Source organism: Amblyomma mixtum, chromosome 9 (assembly GCF_055824585.1).
Source record: "Amblyomma mixtum isolate Tamu chromosome 9, ASM5582458v1, whole genome shotgun sequence".
Classification (NCBI taxonomy): domain Eukaryota; kingdom Metazoa; phylum Arthropoda; class Arachnida; order Ixodida; family Ixodidae; genus Amblyomma; species Amblyomma mixtum.
The window spans coordinates 28,804,808-28,831,073 of NC_143020.1; the positions used below are offsets into that span (position 1 = coordinate 28,804,808).

The following is a 26,266-nucleotide window of genomic DNA, read 5'->3' on the forward strand; positions in this document are numbered from 1 at the left end:
TTATTTTCCTTGTCCTGAAGGGTATACACACTGTCCTTGAATGCATACCTGAAAAAAAAACGTTCCGTTGTAATGATTACATATACTTGATTAAATTATAGAGAATAAAATGGCGAGGCAGCTTCTGAAGCGGACTGTGACTATAAATGGCTAGTGGATTGAACGCCAGTTCTCCTTCAATCTTTGATGCCATGGTAGCATAACTACCATTTTGAAAAATTATTCTAACTTAGCGCTGCAAGCTGCATTTGCCAGAATGAACAACAAAAAGAATTGCGAAAAGCTTGAATAAGCAGTTGGCCGAATACCTCTTCAGAGATAATCACAGATTTAGGGGCACCGAAATGCGGTCAGTGGCGCCCAGTTAAGAAATAATAAGAGGAGGAGGTTTGTTCAAAGCTCACAACTGGCCACAAAGAGAAAGTTACTGCTTGAACTCGTAGACATTGCCATTCGAAATCCTGCGGCTGAAGACAAAGAATAAAGTTGCGCAGAGAAGTTTTCTGTCTTTCTTGAAAAAGAGTTGCCTACTGTTAATCCACTCCCTAGTTTCAGGAAGAGGATGATGACCGGTTTTTATTGGTGTGGCAGTGATATACAGAAAAAAAATTTTCAGCCTTCTCTTTGCGTAGTCCTTGCTTGACATAGTGAAGATAGTTGTTCAAGTTTTGCTTAAAGGCTTGCAAAACAGCATTTTTATTAGCTACAATACATATTCTAGGCTCTTCATGCCAATGATTTGCACGCTGAACTTGGCTATTTCACGACAAAGTGCTCGCATTTGCATGGACAAAACTCTTTTTCCAAAGCGTTCATGACCCAGCAGCCTCTGATGTGAGCGGTGAAAAAATGAAGTTTTTATCCAAGTGCCTTACTGTGAACATTTAACTCACCTAACATGCAAGTCATTCGCTTCTACAGCAGTCAATGATACCAGGGGCTGTATTCTATAAGGATTCGGTATACATTTTTCATTTTAGTTCTATTTCCTCCTGCCTCATTGGTCACTGTGTTTAGATGACGTAACTGAGGTTTTAAAGCGTGGGAAAGGACGGAACCATTTGCTCATTGTTCACCAAACGTTCGCTTTTCCTGCATATTGCAGTAAATAGTTAGTCGGTGAGTGTGCGGAGTGGCGAATGCTAATGTGGACATGCAGTCCCGCTTAGTTGCGATTCACTATTGCTACTTAATCTGCTGCAGCGCGAAATGGTTGGTTCAGGTTTATTAGGGTTTAACACCCCAAGCGACTCAGGCTATCAGGAACGCCGTAGTGAAGGGCTCCGGAAATTTCGACCACCTGGGGTTCTTTAACGTGCACAGTACCCAGGCCTGTAGAAGTTCGCCTCCATCGACATTTGGCCGCCGAGGCCGGGATCGAACCCGCGTCTTTTGGGTCAGCAGCTGAGCGCCGTAACTACAGAGTCACCGCGGGGGGTGCAGCGCAAAATTCAACGCAATATAGATAACATATCATTATACAAAAGGCTCCAAGTTTTGGGGTCAGAAAGAGTGGAAGCAACTTCGTTTCGTACTCACCTCCCTCCCTCTCCTTACCCATCCTTCCCCCGACACAAATAAGAATGCCTCATGAAAATAGCTCGCAAACTTATTTTCAATAATAGTACTTTTCGAACAGGGGCAGTTGCCTCAAAGGAAGCAGTACATACCTTTCCTCGTCCGCATTGAAAGAAGTCCAAGGCATCGGTGTCGGTGTAATACAGTGTAGTATGTTCGTAAGTGTAGTCCCCACGCTTATAACGACGAACCTCTGGGTATTGACAGCGCATCTTGCATTCGTTGCTTTTTGGGTTTATCTGTAAGGCGAGATTGTCTTATTATTCTCATTCAAGAATTCCGTCAAAGAAAGCTAATAGTACAACTAGTTAAAATGTGGTAGCAAATACCAAACATGCCAGATTGCTAAGCACGCTTTAGCGTGCTGCGATACGCGGGATAGAGCAACTAGGGATGTGGGGCGATTTCCATGCCAGTTCCAAAAAAGGTTTGTTGAGAAAAAGCTCATTATTGTTTAAATATATCATCTATTGGCATTCCTGAATTGGGCATGCCAGGCTGATGGTGATGATGATTGCAAAAGTCTTGAAGCTCCTGATGCATTCACCGGAAGGGACGTCACTTCCTGTCTGGAGAGTTTTCTTTGAGCTTAACGACGTTGTTGCGACGTCATGCATCCGCGACGTGGAAAGGGACAGTTGTTTTATTTGTATTAATATAATCTCATGCGAAGGCCCAAACTTTTTCGCTAGGTGCTGTGAATGCGTTCGCATGCAGTTTTGCTTCTTTAAATACGACCGACAGCTTTTATTGATATCACAGGTGGTGCTCCTGCTAAAATAGATGGTTTACATTAAACAGGTTTTCAGCAGAAAAATTTATGTAGCTTTCCAAACATTTTTCCAATATAACTTATGTTCAAAATTATGCTACGCCCTTGTCGGTCTATAGGTGGGAGGTATACGCTCTGCGTTGAGTAAATTTGTGCACGAACAAAGGGTAGTGAGAATTAACACCTCTTTTTCGGCTAGTTGGTGCATACTTGAGCTACAGAAAAAGTAGCGCCAAACCATGCACACCACAAGAAAAGAACGAGGACGAGACACAAACGCTTGTGCCTCCTCCTCGTTCTTTTCTTGTGGTGTGCATGGTTTGGCGCTAGTTTTTCTTTAGTTCAAACGGTGCTGAGAATGTCGACCCGAATCACTCCTACTTTTTTAATGCTGTACTCTAAACTACCAATACGCGCTATGAAGTTTAGTTTGTAAAGCGTAGCCATGTTTTTGATGTAATTGCCGTAGAGTTATTTTAAGAGTGGTTAGGTTCGGTTTGGTTTGGTTGGCATGGATTAACCTCCCCAAACGATTCACGCTATGGTGGGACGCACTAGTGGACAGCTCCGGATATTTTCGATCACCTGAGGTTCCTCAAAGTGCACTGGCACTGCTCAGTACTCGGGCCTCTTGCTTACCGGTTCACTGGAATGCGACCGCCCCTACAAGAGCTTAACCTACATCTTAGGGTCAGCAGTGGAGCACCATAACCACTGAGTCACTGTCGTGGCTTCTGCATGCATTTCGAAGCTACTGCCCCCGTGGGCCATCATTACTTATCTGCAAGAATTGGGAGGTTGGTAACTCAAACCATCAGCAAGAGATCCTCATATGATATCGTCGCAAGCCTTTTAGTGGCATGTCGAGCGAAAAGAAACATGCCGCTCATGCTTGTTCTGAACAAGACTGTCTTGTTATCACTTTAGCAGAAAGACTGCTAAGATAATATTCCTTGCCGCAGCTTTTGAATCCACTTACCATTTTGGCGACGACATTACGTTGATTAGGATATATACGCCTGCAGAATTTGTTGGCCTCAATCTGCATTCCGGGGTAATTGGTGTTTGCGCACTTGCGGTTTGACAGGATTTTCCAACATCTCGGACCCCTCTCCCTGGTAAACATTTTCAGAGAAACAATGTTGTCGAAATAGAAAAGCCCAACCGGCTGAAGCTTTCTTTTAAGCAAGTCCGTGCCGAAAGTAACATCTTATTTATTATGAAAAGTACGTGGAGTTATTCTGAGACTGAGCATGGACTCCACAGCAATCGCCAGGCCAATCATCTGCTCGTGCAAAATTCAAAGTTACTTAAGTAAACGTATGAGGAAGTAAGTAGATGATACATTGTTATGGAACAGTAACAAGGACTTTTATGCAGAATGTTATATTTCTACTAGCGTTGTGCGTTAAGCCGTTCGGAAATATTTGTTTGCAGTTGCCACCAAACCGCATGTTTGATACTGTGTCACAGCGCGGCTCTAGTATGAGACCATGAACTCATTTATGAACCGAAAACTCCTGTTACTAATCGATGAATAGCGGACCTGAGAGGCATCTCGCTGGAGCTTCTTGCGAAAAACATTTTACAAAATTACCTCATAAAAAATATCTACGTGCCTGCAGCAGGACGGACAAACATTGAAAATGGTGTATCTTTTCACGTTTCATTTTTAAAAATCTAGTTTTCGGACAACAAAGGTGTTTTAAGGCAATATCATGAATTAGAGCAGAGTGTGTATAACATTACAGGACAAATATTCTGAGAATTGAAAAATTGTACGTTACTGTTATCGGAATATTGAAGGTAATTGTCCATTCTTCTGATATATATCAAAATCTTTCTTTTAGAGGCTTTCCACTGATCGCATTGGGGAACCAATGGTTAATGCTCTTGGCGACAACAAAAACGTTAATAGAAAAAAAAATGTGAGACAGGCCCACGGGTGATCTGACGATTCATTGATTGTTATAGAGAGATCTTACATCATATGAAAAAACTGCGTTCATAAACAGTTAACCGCTCTGAAATGCGTTTATCAGAGTTTATGGGTATGTAATTTCTTGCTGAAAGCTGAAATTTTAGAATGCAGAAAATGCTATGACCACAAGCGTAATAGTTAGCATGTCTGGAGTTTATTTACGGCCGCGTTCTCGATCTCAAATACAGGAAGGATGAACCGCTTTTCTAGTTACCACAATGCGCTCCTACTTTACAGGTAAAACATATGAACTGAAAGTTGTAGTCGTCTGTTCTGTAGAGTGCTGAAGCATTTCACAAGTGGTGCGGTTAGGTTTTCAGAGCCGTTTTCGTTTGCTAGCTGAGTAAATGGAAACATGTTCCTGTAGAGTTCTGAGTTGGAAAACATTACAAATTCAGAATGGCTCTGATAGCTAGTCATTCAATGCTAATTTTGTTGGATTGCGTGTGAGCTTGTTAACCTGGAAATATTTTGCGTTACAGATGATTGCGCCCTTGTGGGTTTTATTGAAAGCTTTAATGAAAGCAGCGCCTGTGTCTGTGTGTTCTATCTTCTTGGTCCCGTCTAATGCGCTGTTTCTATTAAAAAAAAGTTAAGCATGGGCCTGCCACGAAACCTACTTATCAGTATGGGTGCATTCTATCGAGAAAATCTGTACTGTTCTTTTCTGTCTGTGGTGTAAGGGTAGGCCTGAGCTTTTGAAGACGACACATGCGTGTTACGAGCAGTTGGAGGCTCAACTGATTAGCGCATCCTTGGAAGATCGGCTAAAGCTCGTCTACCGGGTTCGTTAAGGAACTCAGGCCACTGGAGTTCTGGAATGAGGATCTCACCTATCAAGCAACTCTCAAGAACAGTTTCTAAGCGAAGTGCATTCTCTTGCTCTGTTCGCGCCCTTTGCTGTACGGTTTATCATTAGGAAGTTTATCTAATAACGAGTTCAGTAATGTTTTGAAAAGATCTGAGTTAAGTTCACATGATAAAGCTATTGACGTGGGCGTTAGGTGCCATTCAGCACATTCTTTAGAAACCTTTCAATAATTCGAAGCCATTTGTAACATTTTAGAAAATCGTACAACGCATAGAGAGTCCCTAATGTATAATTTATTTCTCTCCAGAAATTTTCTGCTGATCTCAATTATAAACCGAAGTTAGTAGCCTTTGGAGATACGGCTTCATGGAATGATCAAAATTTCATTTTTTTTTTGCGTGCCTGGCATATGGATTGCATATTTTAGGAAACCTTGAAACCTCACCGCTGCAACTAAACGCTGGCCGTCATGACCTGCACTTCATTTTCTCTCAGCATCCACCAGTCACTCCAGATACTTGCATTGCGTTGCTTATCCTACATAAACTTTTTCTGAATTTCTGCTCTATAATTCAGTGAGATGTGGAATCTGACTATCAAGCCATGCTGTGTTTAAGATAAGACCAGCAATTATCTCTCTTCATCGATAATTAGCAATGACCTCTGGTGTCCTAAATGCGCTTACGTTCCTACTCGTCCGTTAGGTTCGACCCGCACGCCGCAATGAGGTGAATGTTTTATATGTTGTTGCAACAATCAAATATTTCATTTAACCGAGCACTGTGCTTAGTCGTTTCAAAACTGAGCATGATTCGTATTTGAAGAAGGGCTATGTGCGAAACTTTTACGATGAACATTTCTGCACTTTTCATGCGGGATCGCTTCATTTTCAGAGAAGTCTAGCACGAGCCTTGACACAATTTTGAGTATCCCGGGTGCGCGCCTAGTAAGATCACGGCTTCATTTTTCGCGTACTGTTGCCTCGGCGAGAACGTCAATTACGTGGTCAATAAGGATACTTCAGATCATCCTATCGAAACCTTGAGACTCCTAAACAAGGGCAGTTCATTCCGTCCTGCCATAACATTATTGAAACAATAAGCATATGGGTGACGATGAAATACGCAGAGAGTCTGCTTTGTCTGACTGTTCTCAGAGGGTACCTGAAGAGAGTGTTACGACGTCTTAAGCTTCACGTAAATAAAACTGTGGAAATAAAACAGCTACTAGGTGTATTGGTGGAATACAAAAGGTTATAAGAAGTCTGCCACTTATAACCTTCACTAAAATAAGCCTGTGGAAAGGAAATATCTACCATATATATTGGTGCAATACATGAGGCTATAAGAAGTCTGACACTTGTATGCAAGTTCCTGCCGCGGTGACTAGTAACTATGGATTTGGGCTGCTGAGACCGAACCCGCGGTACGAAATCCTGACCTAGGCCGCAAAGGTTTGGCGGAGCCGGAATGCGGACAAGTCCATGTGCTTCGTGATAACACTTCTCATTAAAAACTCAAGGTGGTTCAACATAGTACGTAGCCGGACCTTAATGCACCATTCCCGCCAATGTGCATCATAACGTAAAGCCTACATAACACTGCCAGTTGTATCTAGGCAGAAACAGCCATGCAAATTACAATACAAGATAGCGAGTTTTGATCAAGAGTCTGGATCACAACGCTTTTGGCTTTGGCGCTCGTCCGGTTACCGCTTAAGATAGCTCCGTTTGTTCCGGAAGCGACTTGGCCGTAATAATGTGGCTTCGTTTGGTTCAAGCTGTTTTCTTTTTAATTGATAATCACAATTTCGACTCTAGTGGATTGCTTTCTATGTCTTAAATCGAAACGAGCGGCTGGACACATCATGGGCGGAAATAAAAAGGATGTAATCTTCCACTTTTGCCGTACTGCGGGGTCTGATCCACTCTTTGACGTCGTCCAGGTATTACTCGTCATGAGCATTAAAGTGGTCATAGGCGGCATTATGGGTGAGTTTCCACCTCTCTTACGTTCTTTCTCATTCTCTGCACTTATTTGGTTACTATGCCGTGGGAAAACAAGTTTGCTAATGTCGCCCGACTGGCGATGGCGTTTAGGAAAGATGGAGCGCTTCCCTTTGGCTGTAATGTTCCCGCCCTGTGCAAGTGCGGTTTCTCTGGCAAGTGAAGCGGTGAAAGCTGTCTGCTTATTGTCGCTAGTGAAGGCCACCTGCTGCTGTGAACTGCCGTAATAATTTTCTTGACATGCAAAATTCTCACACGTAAAACCATCGCTCTTTCAATGCTTTGTTGGTACGCTCGTAAATTGCCTCACGACCCCACGGGACCACTTTCTGTTGAGTCAGGAAACACTAACAAATATAATTTAATCCGATGCAGGGATTACCTTTAGTAATCGCAGCTCTTATTACCGGTCACCAAATAGCTTATTCTTGGTAGTTACCACACCGAGGTTCCGGTTTCGAGAGTGGTGGTAAAGTTATTGTTTTTCCTTGAAAAAGCTCAGATATATACGAGGTAAATGTGCCGTTGTGCAAAATTCTGCCAGAAACGAAGCATTTTACTGAGGGTAGTTCTTAGAGCAAGGCAGAGACAATTCGCTCAAATAACACGATTAATAACAACTTACGTACTAAACATTGTACTTACCTAATTATAAACCGCATCTGGCGGAGGCTGCAATGTGAGAAGAAGTGGCGCTGCACTCCTTTATTTACATAGCTCATGAGGTATCCGTCGTTGAAGGAGCATTGCCTGGCGCTGGGATGATTTGGGATACCCCGTTCCGGCCCATCTCCGTCATGAGTGGCGCCCAGCCTTTCAAAACAGAGTAAGAGTAGAATACACTAAGTATCTTGTCCGGTTCGTCACCGTTGAGTCCAATATATGCCTGAAAGCCGTTTTATAGAGCCTGAAAAAAATTCTACGAGCCTTAGAATATTCTGTGCAGAAGGTGGATTTCGAAACCTCATTTCATTTCACTTCGTTGTGACGTCAATCAGAACGACAGCAAGAGGAGGCGTCAAAACAAATGACCGCTTAACACGAAAGGCCGGTCGCAGCACTGCCGCCTATAGTCACTCCTACGCTACCTCATTCAACCCTAAGGGCCCGTAGGAATGATCTTTCGCTATGCTCGGCGGCAGGGTTTCTTGAGAATAAACTTTAGGCTACCGGGACGGAGTCCGTTAGTGCGACACTCGGCCAAATAGCGCACGGCGCTATTCCTGGTCGCCGCGCGCCTCTGTCTCTCCGCGGTAGCTTAACTCTGCCGCTGGTGTAGCTGGCGCCACCTATAGAAGCTTCTTTAAAAAGGCACACTCAGCAAATTTTGCAAAACCAGGAAAATTGTCTGTTTTTCCGCCACTTTCTAACTTTCACAGTTGGCGGTTGTGTTAGGAATACGCGTGATATAACGAATATTCAGGATATACCTTGGCCCCCGCGGTGGTTCAGTGGTTATGGTGCTTGGCTGCTGACCCGAAAGACGCCGGTTCGATCCCGGCCGCGGCGGCAGAATTTCGGTGGAGGCGAAATTCTAGAGGCCCGTGTACTGTGCGATGCCAGTGCACGTTAAAGAACCCCAGGTGGTCGAAATATCCGGAGCCCTTCACTACGGCGTCTCTCATAGCCTGAGTGGCTTTGGGACGTTTAACCCCATAAACCAAACCAAACCTAGGATATACCATGTTTAAAAAAAAACTATAAACGTAAAGTTGTGACTCTATTCAACTGCGTAGAAAGAAATTCTGTGTTTCGGCTCTGTCGCCTTTACTTATTTGCCAAAAAACGTTGTCGCGATAGCATTAATTAACACAGACGCGGACACTGTTCTTGTTCACAGTGATGCACGTGATCACAGCATAGGAACCACACTTCGCAGGTTCCGCATTGAGAATTGAAACGAAGTCTTCACGCTGGTCGCTCGCCATCTATTGAGGCAGCAGCGAAGATTATCACACGGGGGTTTTCCGGTTACGTCCACATGCCGTCACGATTACGCCACGTCAAGTAAAGAGAATTTTCGCTCACGCTGCGGTTTTTTCTCTCTGGCCGATGACTTCCGGGTTTTCTGCAACGGTGTAGGTTTAGAATATCGTCTAAAAGAGAACAGATCACTCCAAAACATCGCTTAAATTATTATGCAAATGCGTCATTTGAGCCGCAAACCAGCACTGCCGCCTTTTCATGCTAGCGGTTTGCTTCAACGCACAGTAATCTCTAAAGCACAAGGTGCCGATGCTTACACCACGGAATGCTTTCAATTCACTATGGGTGTTATTAAAGCAATCGTTTTATGAGCACGGTACCACTTCGCGAGCTATACGCAGTTCATTACCTCAAATGCGAGGACACTGCTGAAGAATGAAAAGACTGCGGGGATAATAAACTTCAAAGTTTGTTTTTGGCATTTGCGTGAGGCTTTGTGCCGCAGCATACCAGACACTCCGAGGAGATGGGGAAGGATGAGGCCTCTCGCGGGGGATATGTTTGAATTAGCTTTTAATTTCAAACGATTGCAAATGGGTCCCACTCATTCGGCAGTGTGAACGCCGTTCGTCCAACAACCATGAAGAGAACACTACCGCGGTCAATATCCGTAGTCTTAGAGCTGCCGTAAGCTTAATTTGGCTGAAGTTTTTATCTGTCAATAGAAAAACCCATTTTCCTTACTCTACAAAGACATGGGCATGTCTATAAAGTATGTCCATGAGAGGCATGAATTCGTCTATCCAGACATAAGGACAACGTTATTTGGCGATGCCAGCATCATTGACTTGCTTCCACCAGTAATAGAGGTCCATCTAAAAGAACTCAGCACGTTTTACGGACTATCATTTTTTTCCATGAGCTTGGGAGAAAAATTAGGCGCTTGTCGTTGGGGAAATATACAGCTTTTCGATATGGCATCATAAACAAGAGGCACGGAAATAGGTATCACTGCATGCTTCAGCACAAGTCTCAGGCATGGTTCTTTCCATTATGACAAGGGAGTGACAGTGGTTCTTTCGGTTCTTTCGGTTCTTTCAGTTTCAACGATATTACCAGACTAACGCAACAGATTTTTCTGACTCCAGTTTCCCAGTTTCCTATTTTGCAATGATATAGAAACTTCTTTCATAAAGGCCATCAAGCTCACCTTGCTTAATAATCCTTCTCTAGGGTAGTGCTATGCGGAAAATTCCCCCCATTTGAATGTACACCTTGTATTGTTTCTTTTATTTAGGGCGAGAACTTCATTAGTAAATTTTGAAGTGTAAGTCACGCTAGGATCTGCGAAAGCTACAGTTTTTTTTAAACGGTGACTATGGAAATACGGCACCATGCGGTGGTAAGGAGGTAGCTTCATTTTGTTTAGATAGTGTGGTCGGTCTCTATACTTAAAAAAAAGGCCATTAAAGGCCTCCGCGTCTAAAAACAGACAAGATGAAATGCCGCTGCCAGGTGATCTGATGTAGCCGACTGTCAGGCAAAAGTTATTGCAGCGAACATATAGGCCCGTGGTTCGGTACATAAACAGAAATACTTGCCTACTTCTTCTTGAATAGCATATCTTCAGTACTTACGGAGATGAAGAAAGCTATTAATGGTGGAATTTACAGGCCACAAAACAAAAAGGCTGGCTGAAGGCTATCTTAACCACTTTTCCAAGAATACTGGTCTGCGATCATATTAAATGTATTTGCATTGTACAGGTGTGTGTCGGACAATGAAACAATAATGTTGGCTTATGTTGTGTCAATGTAGTTAAGAGAACTTAGCTGTCAACTTATCAGCTGGAATCTAAACTCTCATCTTATGGAAGCTTGATGCACTAGGGGGACTGAATTAGTGAATGCTGCATTTCTCCAGATACGTGTGAAATTGCAATTTCAGAGTGACGCTCGTTAAGGAGCAGTAACCTTGGCAGGGATCAAAATAGTGTCGTCATTGTTCTCTCCGTTTAGCTTTCATCAATGTACAATTAAAATCTGAAGCCACGCAAACATGAGGAGCTCCCTATAACTCACATGCATCAACGGTCGCTTAATTGGCCTTTTTTTAGAATGGCCACGATTTTACCGCTCATTCAACGAGAGCATGCGCAGTCAGTCAGGCTATATTAATGTGCCTGGCTCTGGCTTGTGCCATTTAGTATGGCTATTTAGTTTTATAGTTAATGTGTCTTCCCTGAAATTGTGCAATATTTATTGCCTTGTGCACTACATAACTGCATTATTTAAAACCTGAGCATATTAGTTCTCTCCAGGAAGTTACTGTTCACCCTGAAGCAATCACTTAGCCAGTTGTAAAGCAAAATAAAATGCAACTTGTGTCGGGAGCAATATTATACTTCAATCTCCCCGTGGCCTTCTTTTTTTGTACCCTGTAGTATTTTCAATGTGATGCGCCATGCAGGTAGCTGTAAATATCTTACAGGTGGCCCATCTCATGGGCAACGGTGTGGACTCCAGTGTAGTATCCCGCATCGTCCTCGCCAAGGCCCACAAAGAAGGAATTGCACAAGCCTCCAACGTAGGCCATTCCTAAAAACGAATTAGATAATAAACTGCTAAACATATCATTTTAATGAGTCAAATTTTACGCTGACCAAAACAAAATTTAGCAGCGCTAGCAAGCATATTAATGAGAAATAGCAATTTTTAATGCAGTTTGCGAGTTGTGAGAAATCTTGTCTCGCAATAAAATTTAGAACTTGTGGTTAACGCTCTTACCAATAAAAATCAAATATTTTTAATCCTTCCTCCGCAGATGATATTTCTGAAGCGTATTTACAAGCCGCGTATGCACTGCTTGTTATATCATGGGATACGTATGATTTAAAGCACCAGGACTAGACAAACGATTTCTTTCTTTAGCGTGTTGACTTCATGAGCTAGTGCAAGAGATAGGCCAGGTGCTGGGGGAAAGTTCTATGTGTTGATAGGTTCTCAGGTCACCACATATTTTTATGTTGCACTGTTTTTAAATAGTCTGTAACTTGATGGTAAATGAAACGAAAATTTAAAACCCTGGACTTGGGGCTGTATGGGAGGGAAACAGCCTTGACAAGTTGACTGTTATTTTGAAGAACAAGTATTTCGAAATGGGAATCGGATTTGAGAACAGCGACTACCTTGAGTCATGAGGCTATTTGCTACTAGAATAAAATCGAAAGCACCTACATACCGGGAGATTACTGGGAGTGCCTATCGTCATGCAGGGTAATATACAACTTTGCTCATAATGATGATACTAGCGGCAATGTGTGAGAAGCGAATAGTCTGCACAAGTCGGTGCGGAGGTCAAGATTTTTGACGGCAGGAAAGCTGAACACTGTTAACAATGAAACAAACACAGAGTGCAACCGGAATGCCCTTGAGATACACTCACAGATTTCGCATTGAAAGAATGGATTAAATGAAAATCTCAAGGGAGCAATAAAAAAGCGTACAAGCTCGGACAAAGGTTACAAAACACAGCCCTGTAGAGAGAGGAATCTTGATGACTCACCGGTGGCTTTTTTGCCATTAGCTCTTTGACAAAACACATCCCGTCTGCAGGGTAAAAATTAAAAGTTAACTCGTTCTCTATTCAGAAAATGCAGTGTGCGAACTGAAAGATATAACAACAAAAGTGTTCACTTTACCCTGTGAGCAGAAATACGAGATCAGGCGAATTAAAGGATTGCTTCTTTGCGCTGACGTATTCTTTGAATGCCTTTAGTGTTGGCGTGTCGTACATATACTTCCCGTTTCCACGCCAGTAGGGCTCTCTCTAAATAAAATAAAATATTTGGTCTAAGCAGATTACCGGAAGCATTTTGTGATCAAGAGAGATCAAGGAGGACGTATTTACCCAACTTTGTTCGAAGCCAGTGAGCATTAGAGTCACCATTGGCCTTGTCATTGAACGAAACCTTAGATTGACCTGAAAAGATAGCTTCACTGTTGAAATTGAACAGTGTTATTTTGGCACTCTCTAAGATTCTCAGAGGAGCCGCTTCTGCAAGAAGATATAGGTTCGGCCAAGGATACCTTGCTGAAAGTGCTATGCAGCAGCAAAGTATGAACGGTTCCAGCAATAGATTCAAATGATTAGGGTTCTTCTAATAGTTAACTTCACGGATAATTGTTATTGTTATGAATATTCATATCAATATTTATGATAATAAATGTTATTGGAGAAAGGAGAGGTCTGGGCAGAGAGCGTCACGGTACATAGTATTTTTCCTATTAACAAGTTGGGTCAGAGCCAATTTGCCTCGCGTTTTACCCAAAATAAGCCCCGCACTAGGACAGACGAAAATTACGGTTATTAACCAGTTTATCACTTGATGTAATGTGATATGTGTCACGGTCCCTGAAAATTATTTCGAGCTTATTAACATCTAAATTTCATGGTGCTAACATGGCTGACGAAAGATAATACTCTTCATTTAAGCAGGAACTGCTGGGACATATGGTCGCCTTTATTTTGTGACATTACAAAACTCCAATGTATTTTATATATGAACATTACACTATTTATTGGAGCTTTAAACAATAGTATTACTTTTTTTTGTGCTCGACATCTCCTGATGAGCAAACGCGCTTGCGAAAAATGGAAATTGAAATTTCACAATTTTATTTTTTGACTCTACGGCAGCTGTCCAATACTCCGACTCTTGATTGTGTTCACGGACGGTGAACAGTGGTGCACCGTTTTTAGGAATTTGGGTCAACTCCTTGCTATCGCATTTTAGCCTTGCTGCCTCAGGCGATTGAATGGAAACAGTCGCGCATATAGGTGCATCTAAGCGTTCTTTAAAGAAACTGACATTTAAACGGGGTTTTCTTTCCAGGTGATATCCTGCAGATGCCAAAAGTAGCGGCTCCTTGCTGTCTTGCCTTACTTTTCTTCCAAACCATGAAAAATGTAAACAATGGGCGTCTTAGGAAAACGACAATGACTTCGAGCCCATTCGTGCAACAAAAACATTAACTTTAAGAGTGTGCATATTAAATCCTTCATGGCGCAGCTGCTTGAAATGGAACAGGTACTGAACATTCCTTGTTGAATGCAGTGCTTAGCAATAGAAACGAAAAACAAAAATAAAAAATGTGCATTTTACCAGCATATTTACCCCCATATGATGCTCTAGCGCTGTAAGACAATGCGTCCCCGCACATGTTTATATTTCGCCATAGCTGAGGGGTGTAATCATGCACCGCACAAATAAGAGGTTCTCGGATCGTCCTTGCTGCAGCGGTGTAAATTTTTAAAAAGAAAAAAAAAACGGTTGGCTCTTGGCGCTGTGTCAAATGGTGTGAAAATAGGCGAACTAGACCGCAGTCCAGGCTTCCTAGCCACGTTGCCGCAGATAGGTTTGAGACACAACATTGCAATATCCCATTAGCCAATAACTCGGGCTCAAAGAAAGTTAAAAGAGAGAGATTAAGAGGGAAGATATTTGTTGAAAGGTTGAGATTTTGGACAGTATTCAGTAAGCCATGGCATGCAACTGTGATTTGGGGAGGGGCTTTTCTAGCGAAACGCAGCAAGACAAGGGAGTGCGAAAATAAAAATTAAGGAAAATAAACATGTAGGGAAATCAAATCGACAGCGTTTTGAATGTCGTGGATATGCTGTTTTTTCGCAGACATTTTAAGCCAGCTCATGAGAAGCAACGAAGTTTTTGTAGGGGTGTGCGAATATTCGAAATTTTCGAATATAATTCGAATATTATATTTTTAGTATTCGAATTCGATTCGAAATCCAAGTATTCGTGTTGTTTCGAATATTCGACACGACGCGAATATTCGTATCTAGCCGAATATTCATTGTGAGCACCGGCGTTCATTTCGATCCGCAAGCCCTACCGACAGATACATAACAACATGGCGGCGCCTACACGGAAGGAAAATTCTTTCTTCCTCCAAGGGCCATGCCGTAGCTGACTGCGCTGGTGAGATTTTTTGTGGCTACTATACCTGCGAAGCTGGTATAGTCAGAGCTGTGCACGAAGTACCTCGCAATACGTGCCAGGTCAGTGCCAAGTGATAGGGCAATTTCTGTGGCTGGAGGAGTCGTTTCAGTTAGAAGGGAACTACTTCTGCCTGACCATGTGCTGCAGCTGGTTTTCCTTCACGACAAACTTTTACGTCCTCCCAACAACGCGCTTTTGTGCTGATGGCAAGCTAGCCTTAATCAATGCTGTGTACTAGCCATCTTCTCTGATATTTCCACTCTTCTAAGAATAACGTTCGAGACTTTGATACTTTTTGTGCAGCCACACACACCTTTTCTGTTCATTTAATCATCGATAGTTGAACTGTGATGTTCGTTGGTGCCCAAATAAATGTTTTTTAGTGATTAAATGCGTTTGTCCTTGATTATTCGATATTCGATTAGATATCCGGAACTAAGTATTCGTATTCGATTCGTATTCGAAAAATTTGATATTCGCACACCCCTAAGTTTTTGCTAAGGTGTTTTTTTTTTGAAAATTTTTCACATGCACGAGCTATCACCGCCATCGCATTGATTACACTTTCCCCCGCAGGCCTAATGATTTCGCAAAACAACGCAGACGTAATGGCATTGAACCAAATTTACATTAAAGAGTTACTTCTTTTACAAATTTTAGTTGTATGAGTATAGAGACTGTTTTTGTTTTGATTGTTTTTTACATGCTGATTCCCGCTGATATTTTCTGTACTGTGCCCAGTTTTAGGGTGCAAATTTAAACCAATGAAATCCTGTCATTGTTGCCTGGGTGGTTGGAGGCTTGTGAAGCTGCACTGTGCTGGTTTTTCTACTGTCCCCTTATTCGCCATGTATATTTTCCTCCTTCCCGAAAATAAAATTGATTTGATAGATTGATTTTCATTCCTTTTTTTTTGACGTTACTGACAGCAGTTTATAGAAAACACAAATGAATATTCTTGGCCAAGGCGTTGTACTGTTTAGCCTATATCAACATTGTGTATTCCTGGATTGCCCCAGATGCACATTATATTAGCAAGCGAACTGCTCGTAATTTTGCGAGTGATCTCTTTTTGGAAACTGGTCACTAGGAATTACTTCTGAGACCTATATAATTTATTTATTTATTTATTTATTTACACAGAATACCCCTAAAGGTCCTCGAGAGGGTATTACATAGGGGGGGAGGGCACAGGTAATTGAACAGAATAAAAAATAACAAAAAAAAACACAAATATAAAAAAAACAAAAGCACAAATAAGACACTTTGGATGACATAAGTAAGCAAAAGAATCAATCAAAAGCTCAAATAAGACACTTTGCATGACATAGAAGTAAGCAAAATAATAAAAAATGACAGCGTTTTTTTTTATTTTGAATAGAATAGGCGCTACAAGCCTTAACATGCATGCACTTTATTCTTATTTTCTTAGGTAATTATCAGCCCTTCAAGCAATCCTTGACGCATTATGTTTAACTTCCCTCCATTGAAAAAACTCTTTCGGGCAAGGTCTAGTAATATTTTGTTTTGAGATATGGTATTAAAAATTGAGAAAATGGATGATGATTTCGCTTCGTGTTGTCTGATTTTACTCATTTGTATTTGAAGAAACAAAAACTTTCAGAGTAACTACCGCAGGCATCCGGCAGAATGTGCACTTTAAAACATGAGCTTACCGCATTTAGCAACACGCAGAGGTAATTTAGGAGTAGTTCTCTTCTAGCAAAATGACGCTGGTGGGCGCTGTCCGCTACAATAAAGACCTCAATGATAACACGGTCCGGCACTCTTCCCGAACTGCCATCGTACCTTGCAGCAATTGCCCTGTCGGATACTAGAATGCACGTGGAAAGAAACATGTGTAAGAACAATAAATTCTTCCCAAACAAAAATATTTCGGGGCAGTTTTAGAGGGATTAGGGAATTCATGGGATTAGGTAATTAATGGGCATACTTTGGCATAAGCTCGTGCTAAAGGAAGTTAATTCCAAATAAATGAAACCATCCTGCCCTTCACGTGAACATGCTGGTTTTGTGATGTTAAAGAGGATGATAATTACTCTAAATTTAAACTTCGGCGAAGTTCCAGTTAGGGAGAACTCGCTATTCCTTTTGAGGTAGCCAAAGGTAAATTTCGGTACCCAGACACCGCAATACCACGTGGGGTATAGGCGACAAGAAACGGTTCCTAAGGTGCTTGTATTCCCTTACAACCGCGTGTGCTCTTCCATTACCATTTCTAAACTGTAGTGTTTTGTTGTGGATTGAGTTAGAGAAAGGTACAAGCATCAAAGTATATAGTCAAAGTTTTCTTACCATTCGTCTCCATAGACAAAGCCATGTTCAACGTGTCCCTGTGCTCAATTTCATAGATCATGTGAGCTGCAAGGCCATCAGTTGATCGTTCCATTCCTGGCAATGGAGCTATTCTGCTGTGGGGTCCCACCAAGCCTTCCTAAACGCAGAGAACGAATTACTTATTAAGTTTGTTCTAGTTTGGTGTCAGAAAAGAATGTAGTGTAACTGAGACCCAATTGTAAAGAAAATGTGAATTCGTAAACTAATATTATGAAAGAATTTGTTTGCAATGGCGGTGCGCATTCATCATAAGCAAATAGAGTCCTTGTAGCATAAGCTGGTCTTCTAAAAATGGTAAGATTAAAGATTATACTGTACCGGGAACAGGAATAGACTCCGTAGTGTCCATTCCCTCATTGAGGCAACCGAAGAGGCTTAGCTAAATGTAAAGAAACGCAGCTCGCAAAATTTTTACACGCCTGCCTTTTATTTTTAAGACTTAAATTTATTTTTTTGCACATTTGTTATTATGGGCTAATTTAATTTTCGAAGGAAAGCGTTACGCAACCGGATGCCTTGAATCCTGACTTTAACAATTCACAAAAGCAAACAACTGGCAATGACCGCGCAATATACGGGCCTCCAGCATATCGCTTCCATCAAAATGCAACCACGGCGGCCGGGGTCGAACCCGCGTCTTTCGGGTCAGCAGCCGAGCCCCATAACCGCACCGTAGCTCTTCCAGTTATTAGCTTGTAAGGTGAAAGCATGAGAGTACCATATGATGCGCAAGCATCACGGACGAGATCGAAAGCATCGTGCTTCTGAAAGATGAACGCTGTAATTGTGCGCATATCAACAGGCAGCGCGACGTTTTGGGGCATTGGTCAGCCACAGTCACTGACGTGCTAAGTCAAGCCGAAAACTCGGGGTTAAAAGCGTACGCCGGGTAGGGCTTAACGAACAGAACTACAAAGCGCCGTAGACCGCAGCCGTGAGAGAGACACGGGCGCAGCACGAATCCAATGAACGCCTTCTACGAACACCGACTCTGCCCTATCGCGCAATGCGTTACGGCCGCGTGCATATTGCGGAATTATGAGCACAGGGCGCGTTAAACCAGTGTTTCAACTGTAGAATAAAGCATGGCAGGTGTGCTCGCAGCAGCCAGGCTACCACAGATAAGGAGCCGTCCGTTGAGCAAGCTGGCACAACTCTTTATCCATATAAGCAAACAAGAGAAGGGGAATGAGGGGCTCGTTATAAATATGAGAGAAGCCAACAGCCACAGAAACTAAGGGACAGAGGGGACGTTTAAATAATTTATTTATTTTGTGCTGTTGGACTTAGAATATTACTGACTATGTTATCGCTTAAAGCTAATCGATTAGAAAAGCGGAAGAAAAAACAACCACATGCCGCTGGTGGGATCCGAACCCACGACCTCCGAATTACGTGTCCGGTGCTCTACCGCTGAGCTACGGTTACGGCTGTCGAATTTTCTGCTTTCGGGGGTATTTATGTTTAGAAATAACCTAACCTTGAGAGTGTTCATCAGCGCCACCCACGTTCTTAAGCGGCGGACGTAGCACGTCCTGAGTTACCGCTGCTGTGACGTAGAACGTTACACATGATGTGACATAGAACGTCATATAAGCGTCAAGCTGACTGCGATTACAGAACTGTAACGAAGACGTTCGCTTCATTTTCGCGGATTAAAACACACAACAACAGTACAAACGTTGTAGCAAGTATTTTTGTACAACAAGAATATCATACACCGCCATTCGGGTCTACAACTCGCGGCTGCCAGGGAGGCCGTGGCGCACCTCGCGGCCGTATTTGTCAACAAACCAAACTTCGCGAGAATCTTTATGGCCTTCAAAAATACTGAAAGGCTCTGGCAGTATGTAACCGCCTTGTACGGGAGTATTGCAGAGTTCTGTAGGTCATGTACAAAAGGGTCGGAAATGAGTCATTCATGACAGCACCGCATCGGTTCCGTTCGTTCGTCGCGGCCCCGTCGGTTCTGTTGTCATGCCCTATGCCCGTCGGCATCGATGTTAAGGACCACTGGGTAATTGGCGTTATTCACTTTCCCTTGCCTCCTCACTTTCTTTGCAAAGCAGCGCTCTCGCAAAACAACGCAGTCCCGCTCTTTCGCTGCCATAGGAATCTACCGTTTCCGTCAAAACACTGCAGGGAAAGAGAAGCGCTGTTGAACACAGTACGGCAGTAGTGAATTTTATGATTCTCTTTAAACTCCGAAGCTCAAGATTTCTGTGGTCACCTTCCTTCAAAACTCCCGCGCAAGTGCTCTACTGCAGAGCACAACCCTGAGCCTTGAGGCCTCAAGACTTTTGTTCAAGGCTCTAGGACCATGCTGAAGTAGTGTATGGCCCCAAAGACAGAATACAGCACAGACCCGATCAAGCGTACGAAAGACGCACCGAGTGGAAACACAAAACTTGTGATGAAAAGGAACTTCATGACACCTTTCAAGCGGTATATGCTAATATCTGGTAATTAAAAGATTTCGGCGGTTTTTGTCCAGTGTGACGGTTCTTTCGTACAGTATACCAGTTGTCCCAGCAAAACGTAACCAAGATTTTAAAAAAGGCGCATTCTTCTAACCCAAAGTAAAAAATTGAGGGTTGTTCAATGTCGTGTGCCATAGTATGCAGCATTTTTCTTTCTAAGTTACATAACTAGTAAGGACTAATTAGCAAATGTTTTAATTATTAGTTTAAAAAGAAGACTGACCGCCACCGCGGTGGCTCAGTGGTTATGGTGCTCGGCTGCTGGCCCAAAAGACGCGGGTTCGATCCCGGCCGCGGCGGCGGAATTTCTTTGGAGGAGAAATTCTAGAGGCCCGTGTACTGTGCGATGTCAGTGCACGTTAAAGAACCCCACGTGGTCGAAATTTCCGGAGCCCTTCACTACGGCGTCTCTCATAGACTAAAGCGCTTTGGGACGTTAAACCCCATCAACCAAACCAAAACCAAGAACATTCAATACAAAAGTTGTTAATAGCCTCAAAAAAAAAACAGGTAGCAGCTTTGTTTTCATTCCCGTACGATTTACGCCGCTCTATTTATTAGACTTCAAAGAAGGCTATCACGTGACCAGTTGCTGGCTTACACCTCTGCTCCAGGGCACAGGCAAAGCCTCATCGAGAAGGGAATGTCAGAAAAAAGCCGATTTTGTACTCTTAGGCGCGTCTCGCGAAGAAGTGCCACTGTTGTCACGAGGAAGCTTTATTCATGGTTTACGGCATATGGCCGGTAAAAAACAAAAAAAAAAACTATTCGACGTAAATGGTAGCATGGTGCAAACACTTCGTTTAGCTGTGCTTCATGGATATCAGTAAACTTCGACAAATTCTGCATGGACACTTTCTTTCCGAAGTAATAATTAGAAAATTAACTAACCAGCATTTAATATACAAGAAAGTTTGGAGAACGACAAAAGTACTGCGGACTAAGCAAGGGAACTCAGTAGATCTCAATTAGTTCGCTGGGCTAGGAGAGCCGGAGTTTTTTGGAAGCTTGGTTACTTTTAGCTAGAGCGCTGTAGTTATGAGAGGGTTAGGAGCTATAAAATGCAACGTACAGTAGAATGGTGCCTACTGTTTTTGCGAAATGCTATACAGGGAGAAAGAGCGGTCTTCCTAGCAAGAAATACGATATGAGTTCATACCACTTGCAGGCTGCTCCCATCGCGCATCAAGGAGACACTTGCCATATGGTGCTCATCTTCGTAAAGGTTTCTGTTTATATCATTTCCTTTGTACTGAAAATAAAACATTACAGGTAGAAGAATGAATCATCCGTGTGCTCCATCAGCACGATAAGCTATTGTGATTTCACCCTCTTCCGACTGCAGTTAGGCTCAATATTCAGACCCCATTTTTCCTTGAATGAATCAGGGATCACTTCATTAAACAAGAGGGCAATGGATGAAAAACAGTAAACGATGAAAATTATTATGTACTTCGCTACCGGGAAGTGACATTTCGCTTTTGGAAATGCAGCGTACACCGTGTAGAGGAAGACTAGAGAGCTGTGTCGTGAAAGCAGTACATATCTGAGCCATGGATAAAAATTCAACAGCTTTTCATGAAACCCCTAAATAATGCAACGAACTGTACATGCTAGAAAATATTCGCATTTTACTAACACAACTAGCCGTAAGGCATTAGGAATCTGATAAACTTGCCGCAGTTGACTTAATTTGTCAAAATGCTAAGGAGCCAGAAAAAGAGGTATTTAAGTTCATTCTTGGTGTCCTGCTCTCGCTGCTTCTACAAACGTTTTTCAGGTTTATGACCTGTGAAATGTGTATAGGACGAACCTGTACGCCCTTAGTTGGTATGGAGTACACGCCTGATGGGCTTTCGTGCCTTCGCCTACGAGAAGGAAATTAATTTAAATTAGGACCCGTGCTCCACGTTAACCTTTAGTGCACTTTACATGTGATTGCCAACAGTAGATAATTTTTTATCATTATGAAATACTGTGAAACATTGCCCATATCGCAACGCTGAGAGCTGTTGGTAGTTATACATCCGCATTCCAAATGAGTGCTGTAATGTCAGAGTAGTGGCGAATACCTCCGAGAAGCCCAGAGGAGGAGGAGGATAAACTTTATTTTCGTCGACAGATGTATCTGACGGTGTGGGGTTATAGCCCCATCAAGTGGCCATGAGCCCGTGGCGTTCGGCGACTTCTAGGGCTCTTGTCACAACCCGGATCTGTGTGTCCGAGTCGGAGCTGAGCAATGCGGCCTCCCACTGGTCTGGATTCGAGAGCTGCAAGCCTCTAGGGGGGTAGTCCCGAGGGCAAGCCCAGAGTATGTGGGATAGAGTGGCATGTTGGCCACACATTTGACAGGAAGGGGAGTAGACCCCAGGGTATATGCGGGCATATATCGCGGGGTTGGGGAAGGTGTTCGTTTGGAGTTGCCTCCACGCAACTTCTTGGGGTTTGGTGAGAGAACTATGTGCGGGGGGATATAGAAGTCTACCTAAGCGGTAGTGTAAACTACTGTTGTAAACTACTCGCGGTTGTAAACTACTGTGGACGCCGAGAAGCCCAAAACATTAACACGGCAGTCTACTTTTATGAAAATGGCGCAAAAAGGCTTTGTTACCACATGTTCGACAGGATTTCCGTCCTCCTGTGCGTGCACGTGAACTTCCGGCGCTGCAACGGAGGCCTGCTCCAAATTTAGCGTCAACGAGTCGTGTATGTGCAGGACCATCTTGCCTTCTGCTGAACGTTCCTGCAGCAGCCGAGGATATACAAGTCTCGGTGCTGGCAGACCTGCACAAAGCATTTTTATGTGCGTGAGTTGTGTATTTCTCTTGGTTGCACTTATGTCGAAATTGTTTAATGAGGAAATATGTATCATATGACAAGCTATTAGGGAACAGTGAAAAGAAACGCTAATGCTGTTGGGTATAATGCAGCCTAGCTGTTGTGGTACTCGTACATTTGATATATTATATACGTAGTTTTAATGCGCACTTTTTTAAGTAGGCACATTTTCAGTTTGACTTCGCTTATTGAATGTTGCTAGACTCTCACGGTGGAAATGGAGGACACGTGGGAGGGATTTCATTAAATGTGATGTAAGCAAAAACAAACAAACCGGGCGGCTTCACCAGACATAACTGCCTCTATGTGCCTGGTCTGTCAGCACATTTGTTACCACATTTCATTAGATTTCAGGGCTGTCATTTTATGGGCCTCAGTAAGAACTACACTTATGCTTTGAATACAATAGTATTAATGAAAAAATAACTGACATTGTACTTCACCAACCAATTTCACCTTCTGCTGCCGCTAGTAATCTCTAGTGCCCTCTCTATTCGCCCAACTAGCTCACGGCGGCATCATCGCTATTCTGTTGCTATAAGCTGTACCATACAGGGCAAGCGGAATAGGAGACTTCAGCAGTCTTCTGTACTCTCTCATGCAGTATCGCTGTTTCTACTTTACTTAATCCCAACGAACTATTGCAAGTGAATATTTCACACACTTTTACACTGTTCTGAATTACACTGTTCCGACTACAAGCTATCACGACGTTACAGAAGTATTGCCAGTTGAGCATTTTTCGTTATTTGTGGTATGTCACACTCTAAGTCTGATGGCAATAAAAACAATAAATGCGGTTGGTAATTTCGGTGCTCTACAAAAACCACTCGTCAAGGAGGAGGACGGTTCCTGGAAGCACTAAAGCCAGATACAGAGCACAGAAATGTTTTTACGTGCCAGGGAGCTGAAACCACGACCAACTTATTATTGTGGGTCTGATGCTGATAAAAATTTCAGGACAGGTTTCTAATGTCGCTTTGTGACCACGTTCATAAGCTCCTTTACGACAATAATCATCACGCATCAGGCGTGGTAGATGCGTGGTAGATGCGCAGGTAAAGGCATAAAACCCAGGTACTGAATCTTTTCACAGGTCGGCTCGGCTCCTGGCATCTTTACTGGTGGAGTGTTGAGGGAGACATGCCCTTATGGTCGAAGCATGAAAAATTAAGATATTCACTGCTCCGCTAGAAGTGATGGCGAGAAGTTGCACCGACAAGCGTGCAATGCTCATGATTTCAAAACTTCAGTAAACACGCCAGTATTTACATTTAGTGAATGAGGAGGCAGAAAGCGACGTGTCGGTAAGTAATACACTGAAACGTATACGTAAATCATTTCCTTAGGGTTACGAAGGGTGAATGAGGCACTTACAGAAAAATAACACGTTTTCATTTTTTTTGTCTTTCTTGTTTCCCGTAAATTATTGTGAAACAGTTCTACTGCAGCGTACCACTAAAAGAAAAAGATCCGCCGGACACATTAGCTATTTACCCGCAGAATGCAGTATTCCTTCACCCGTCAGTCCTAGTGGCGAAAAATTGACTTTTTATTGCTTTACTCCATTAAAAAGCTTATAGTCGTCAATACCGTAGCGTTAATAGCATGGTCGAGTGATCAATTTTTTTTTTTTTTGGGGGGGGGGGGGGGGGGAGGGGGGCAAGCTATAACGCGATATTTTTTTTTTCTCACGGAGGAAATGTGAGGATGACGTAAATGTTGGCATGGTAGCTATATCGGAACCTCGCCCAGATGCTGGTCTATGACGGTGGACGAAGGTTCTTGGTGAATATTTTTCGCCTCAGATTTACCACCGTTCCACGGAGTAGTCTTCAATGTAGACTATGAAACCAACATGTCGACTCATAAATTAAGGGCCTCTCATCCTCCTCAACGTCTAGCTGGGAAAGTGACGGAGTGACGGCTTGCACCGTTGAAATTGGACGTTTTGGTATAAATTCAACGATAGGTTTTATAAATTTTACAAGACCGAAACTGCACCCCCTCCCTAAAATATTTGATGTGAAAACCATTTGCTTTACCCGTGCTGTAAAACCCTTAGTTGCATTCTGGAAGGAGGCAGAAAAGAAGATATAAAAATAAAGACGTCCTTGGAATGTAAGTGCGAGCATTTTTGTCCTCCCTGCGGTGCTCGTCAAATGCGGCATTCTAAGCTTCCAGAACACAAATGAAGTGAAGCCAAGGTGACACTACCATCACACCGATATTCTAGCATATTATTTTTTTCAAATCTAAAAAAAATGCTATTTGATTCCTGTAGCATTATATGTCGCAGAGTTTGGCGAATTAAGCGGCGACAATGCTAAGCGAAAGAAAATTCGCTGGGGCTCAGCTTGGTTAAGCCCGGTAATTGCGAAAGCAATACCCGTACCTATGCCATGGTTCAGCTGGTAGTGTAGCTGGTGGTGGTGCTTGTGGTTAGACTTGTGGTGATGCATCGGTTATACAATCCTATGCAATCCAATCTAATCTAATCTAATCTAATCTAATATAATAAAATATAATATAATATAATATAATATAATATAATATAATATAATATAATATAATATAATATAATATAATATAATATAATATAATATAATATAATATAATATAATCCAATCCAATCCAGTCCGGCCGCCGTTCATGTGCACCGCCGTCGCACACGGACGGCGCTAGATGGTCGCCCAGCTCTTCGGCGTGACGTCACAACACCTGCGGCGCTCCTGGCGGAGAGAGCGGGAGTTAGGCCGCCGTTCATGTGCACCGCCGTCGCACACGGACGGCGCGAGATGGTCGCCCCGCCCTTCAGCGTGACGTCACACAGAGGTCATGCGAAAGGTCATTTCATGTGCACCGCCGTCGCACCGCAAAGAAGTAGTATTGGTTTCGCAATAAAAAAAAATATCATGCGCATGCTCTACTATTTGCCGCTCCCGAAGAGTTAATTACCTGTTGTTTTCCTGAACACTGCGCAAATTGCACACACCTAGTGGCTAATTTTGGCAACTCTCGTTGTAGATATCTCAGAAACGAAGAAAAAGAAGGCGGTTAAGCCTCTTCCGTTTAATTCTTTGTATTTTGAGAAAAAATTCATGATGTAATTGCAGGATAGAAGCTGTCTGCCCACACATCGAAATTCATTGCAGCCCTTGGAAACACGCAGCGTTTGATTGAGCATTCAGTGCAGGTAGAGAGAATTCAAACTACCACCGAAGAATAGAATGCATATGCTCCGATTACAGTGAAACAAACTCGCTCACACAGTTGGCCTCCTGTTGCCACTGCGAAAACGGTTTCTTGTATCTAATCATTTACCCAAATGCTAGTAATTTGTAAACTTGGATATCTTTGCTAATAATCTATTAGAACTTTAGGGTACCATGCATGCGGAGAGCAAATTCGGAATATTGAATTCAGGTGTTCCACTGGAAAGAAAAGCCTACCTTGCGCCGTTACTGCAAGAAGAGTGATGATGCAGAAAATCGACAT

The 26,266-nt window shown here is 42.8% G+C and overlaps 1 protein-coding gene across 1 annotated transcript; it reads right to left on the bottom strand.

Moving 5' to 3' along the window:
* On the bottom strand, positions 1–26,266 carry LOC149328617 (venom metalloproteinase Antarease-like). The gene is made up of 13 exons (XM_089560893.1): positions 26,221–26,266; positions 22,542–22,714; positions 21,090–21,182; positions 17,409–17,547; positions 16,769–16,926; positions 12,983–13,054; positions 12,774–12,901; positions 12,638–12,681; positions 11,562–11,670; positions 7,793–7,960; positions 3,330–3,465; positions 1,671–1,817; positions 1–48 (listed from the first exon to the last, which is right to left on the bottom strand). Exons 1-13 carry the CDS (start codon positions 26,264–26,266, stop codon positions 1–3), a joined length of 1,461 nt encoding a protein of 486 aa, XP_089417019.1.

Coding starts and splice junctions, on each gene's coding strand:
- LOC149328617 (XM_089560893.1), bottom strand. CDS start 26,266: ATGTCGATTTTCTGCATCATCACTCTTCTTGCAGTAACGGCGCAAG. Junction 22,715..26,220: donor TCTTGCAGTAACGGCGCAAG/GTAGGCTTTTCT, acceptor TGCTTTGTGCAG/GTCTGCCAGCACCGAGACTT. Junction 16,927..17,408: donor TTTGTCTATGGAGACGAATG/GTAAGAAAACTT, acceptor CGTGCATTCTAG/TATCCGACAGGGCAATTGCT.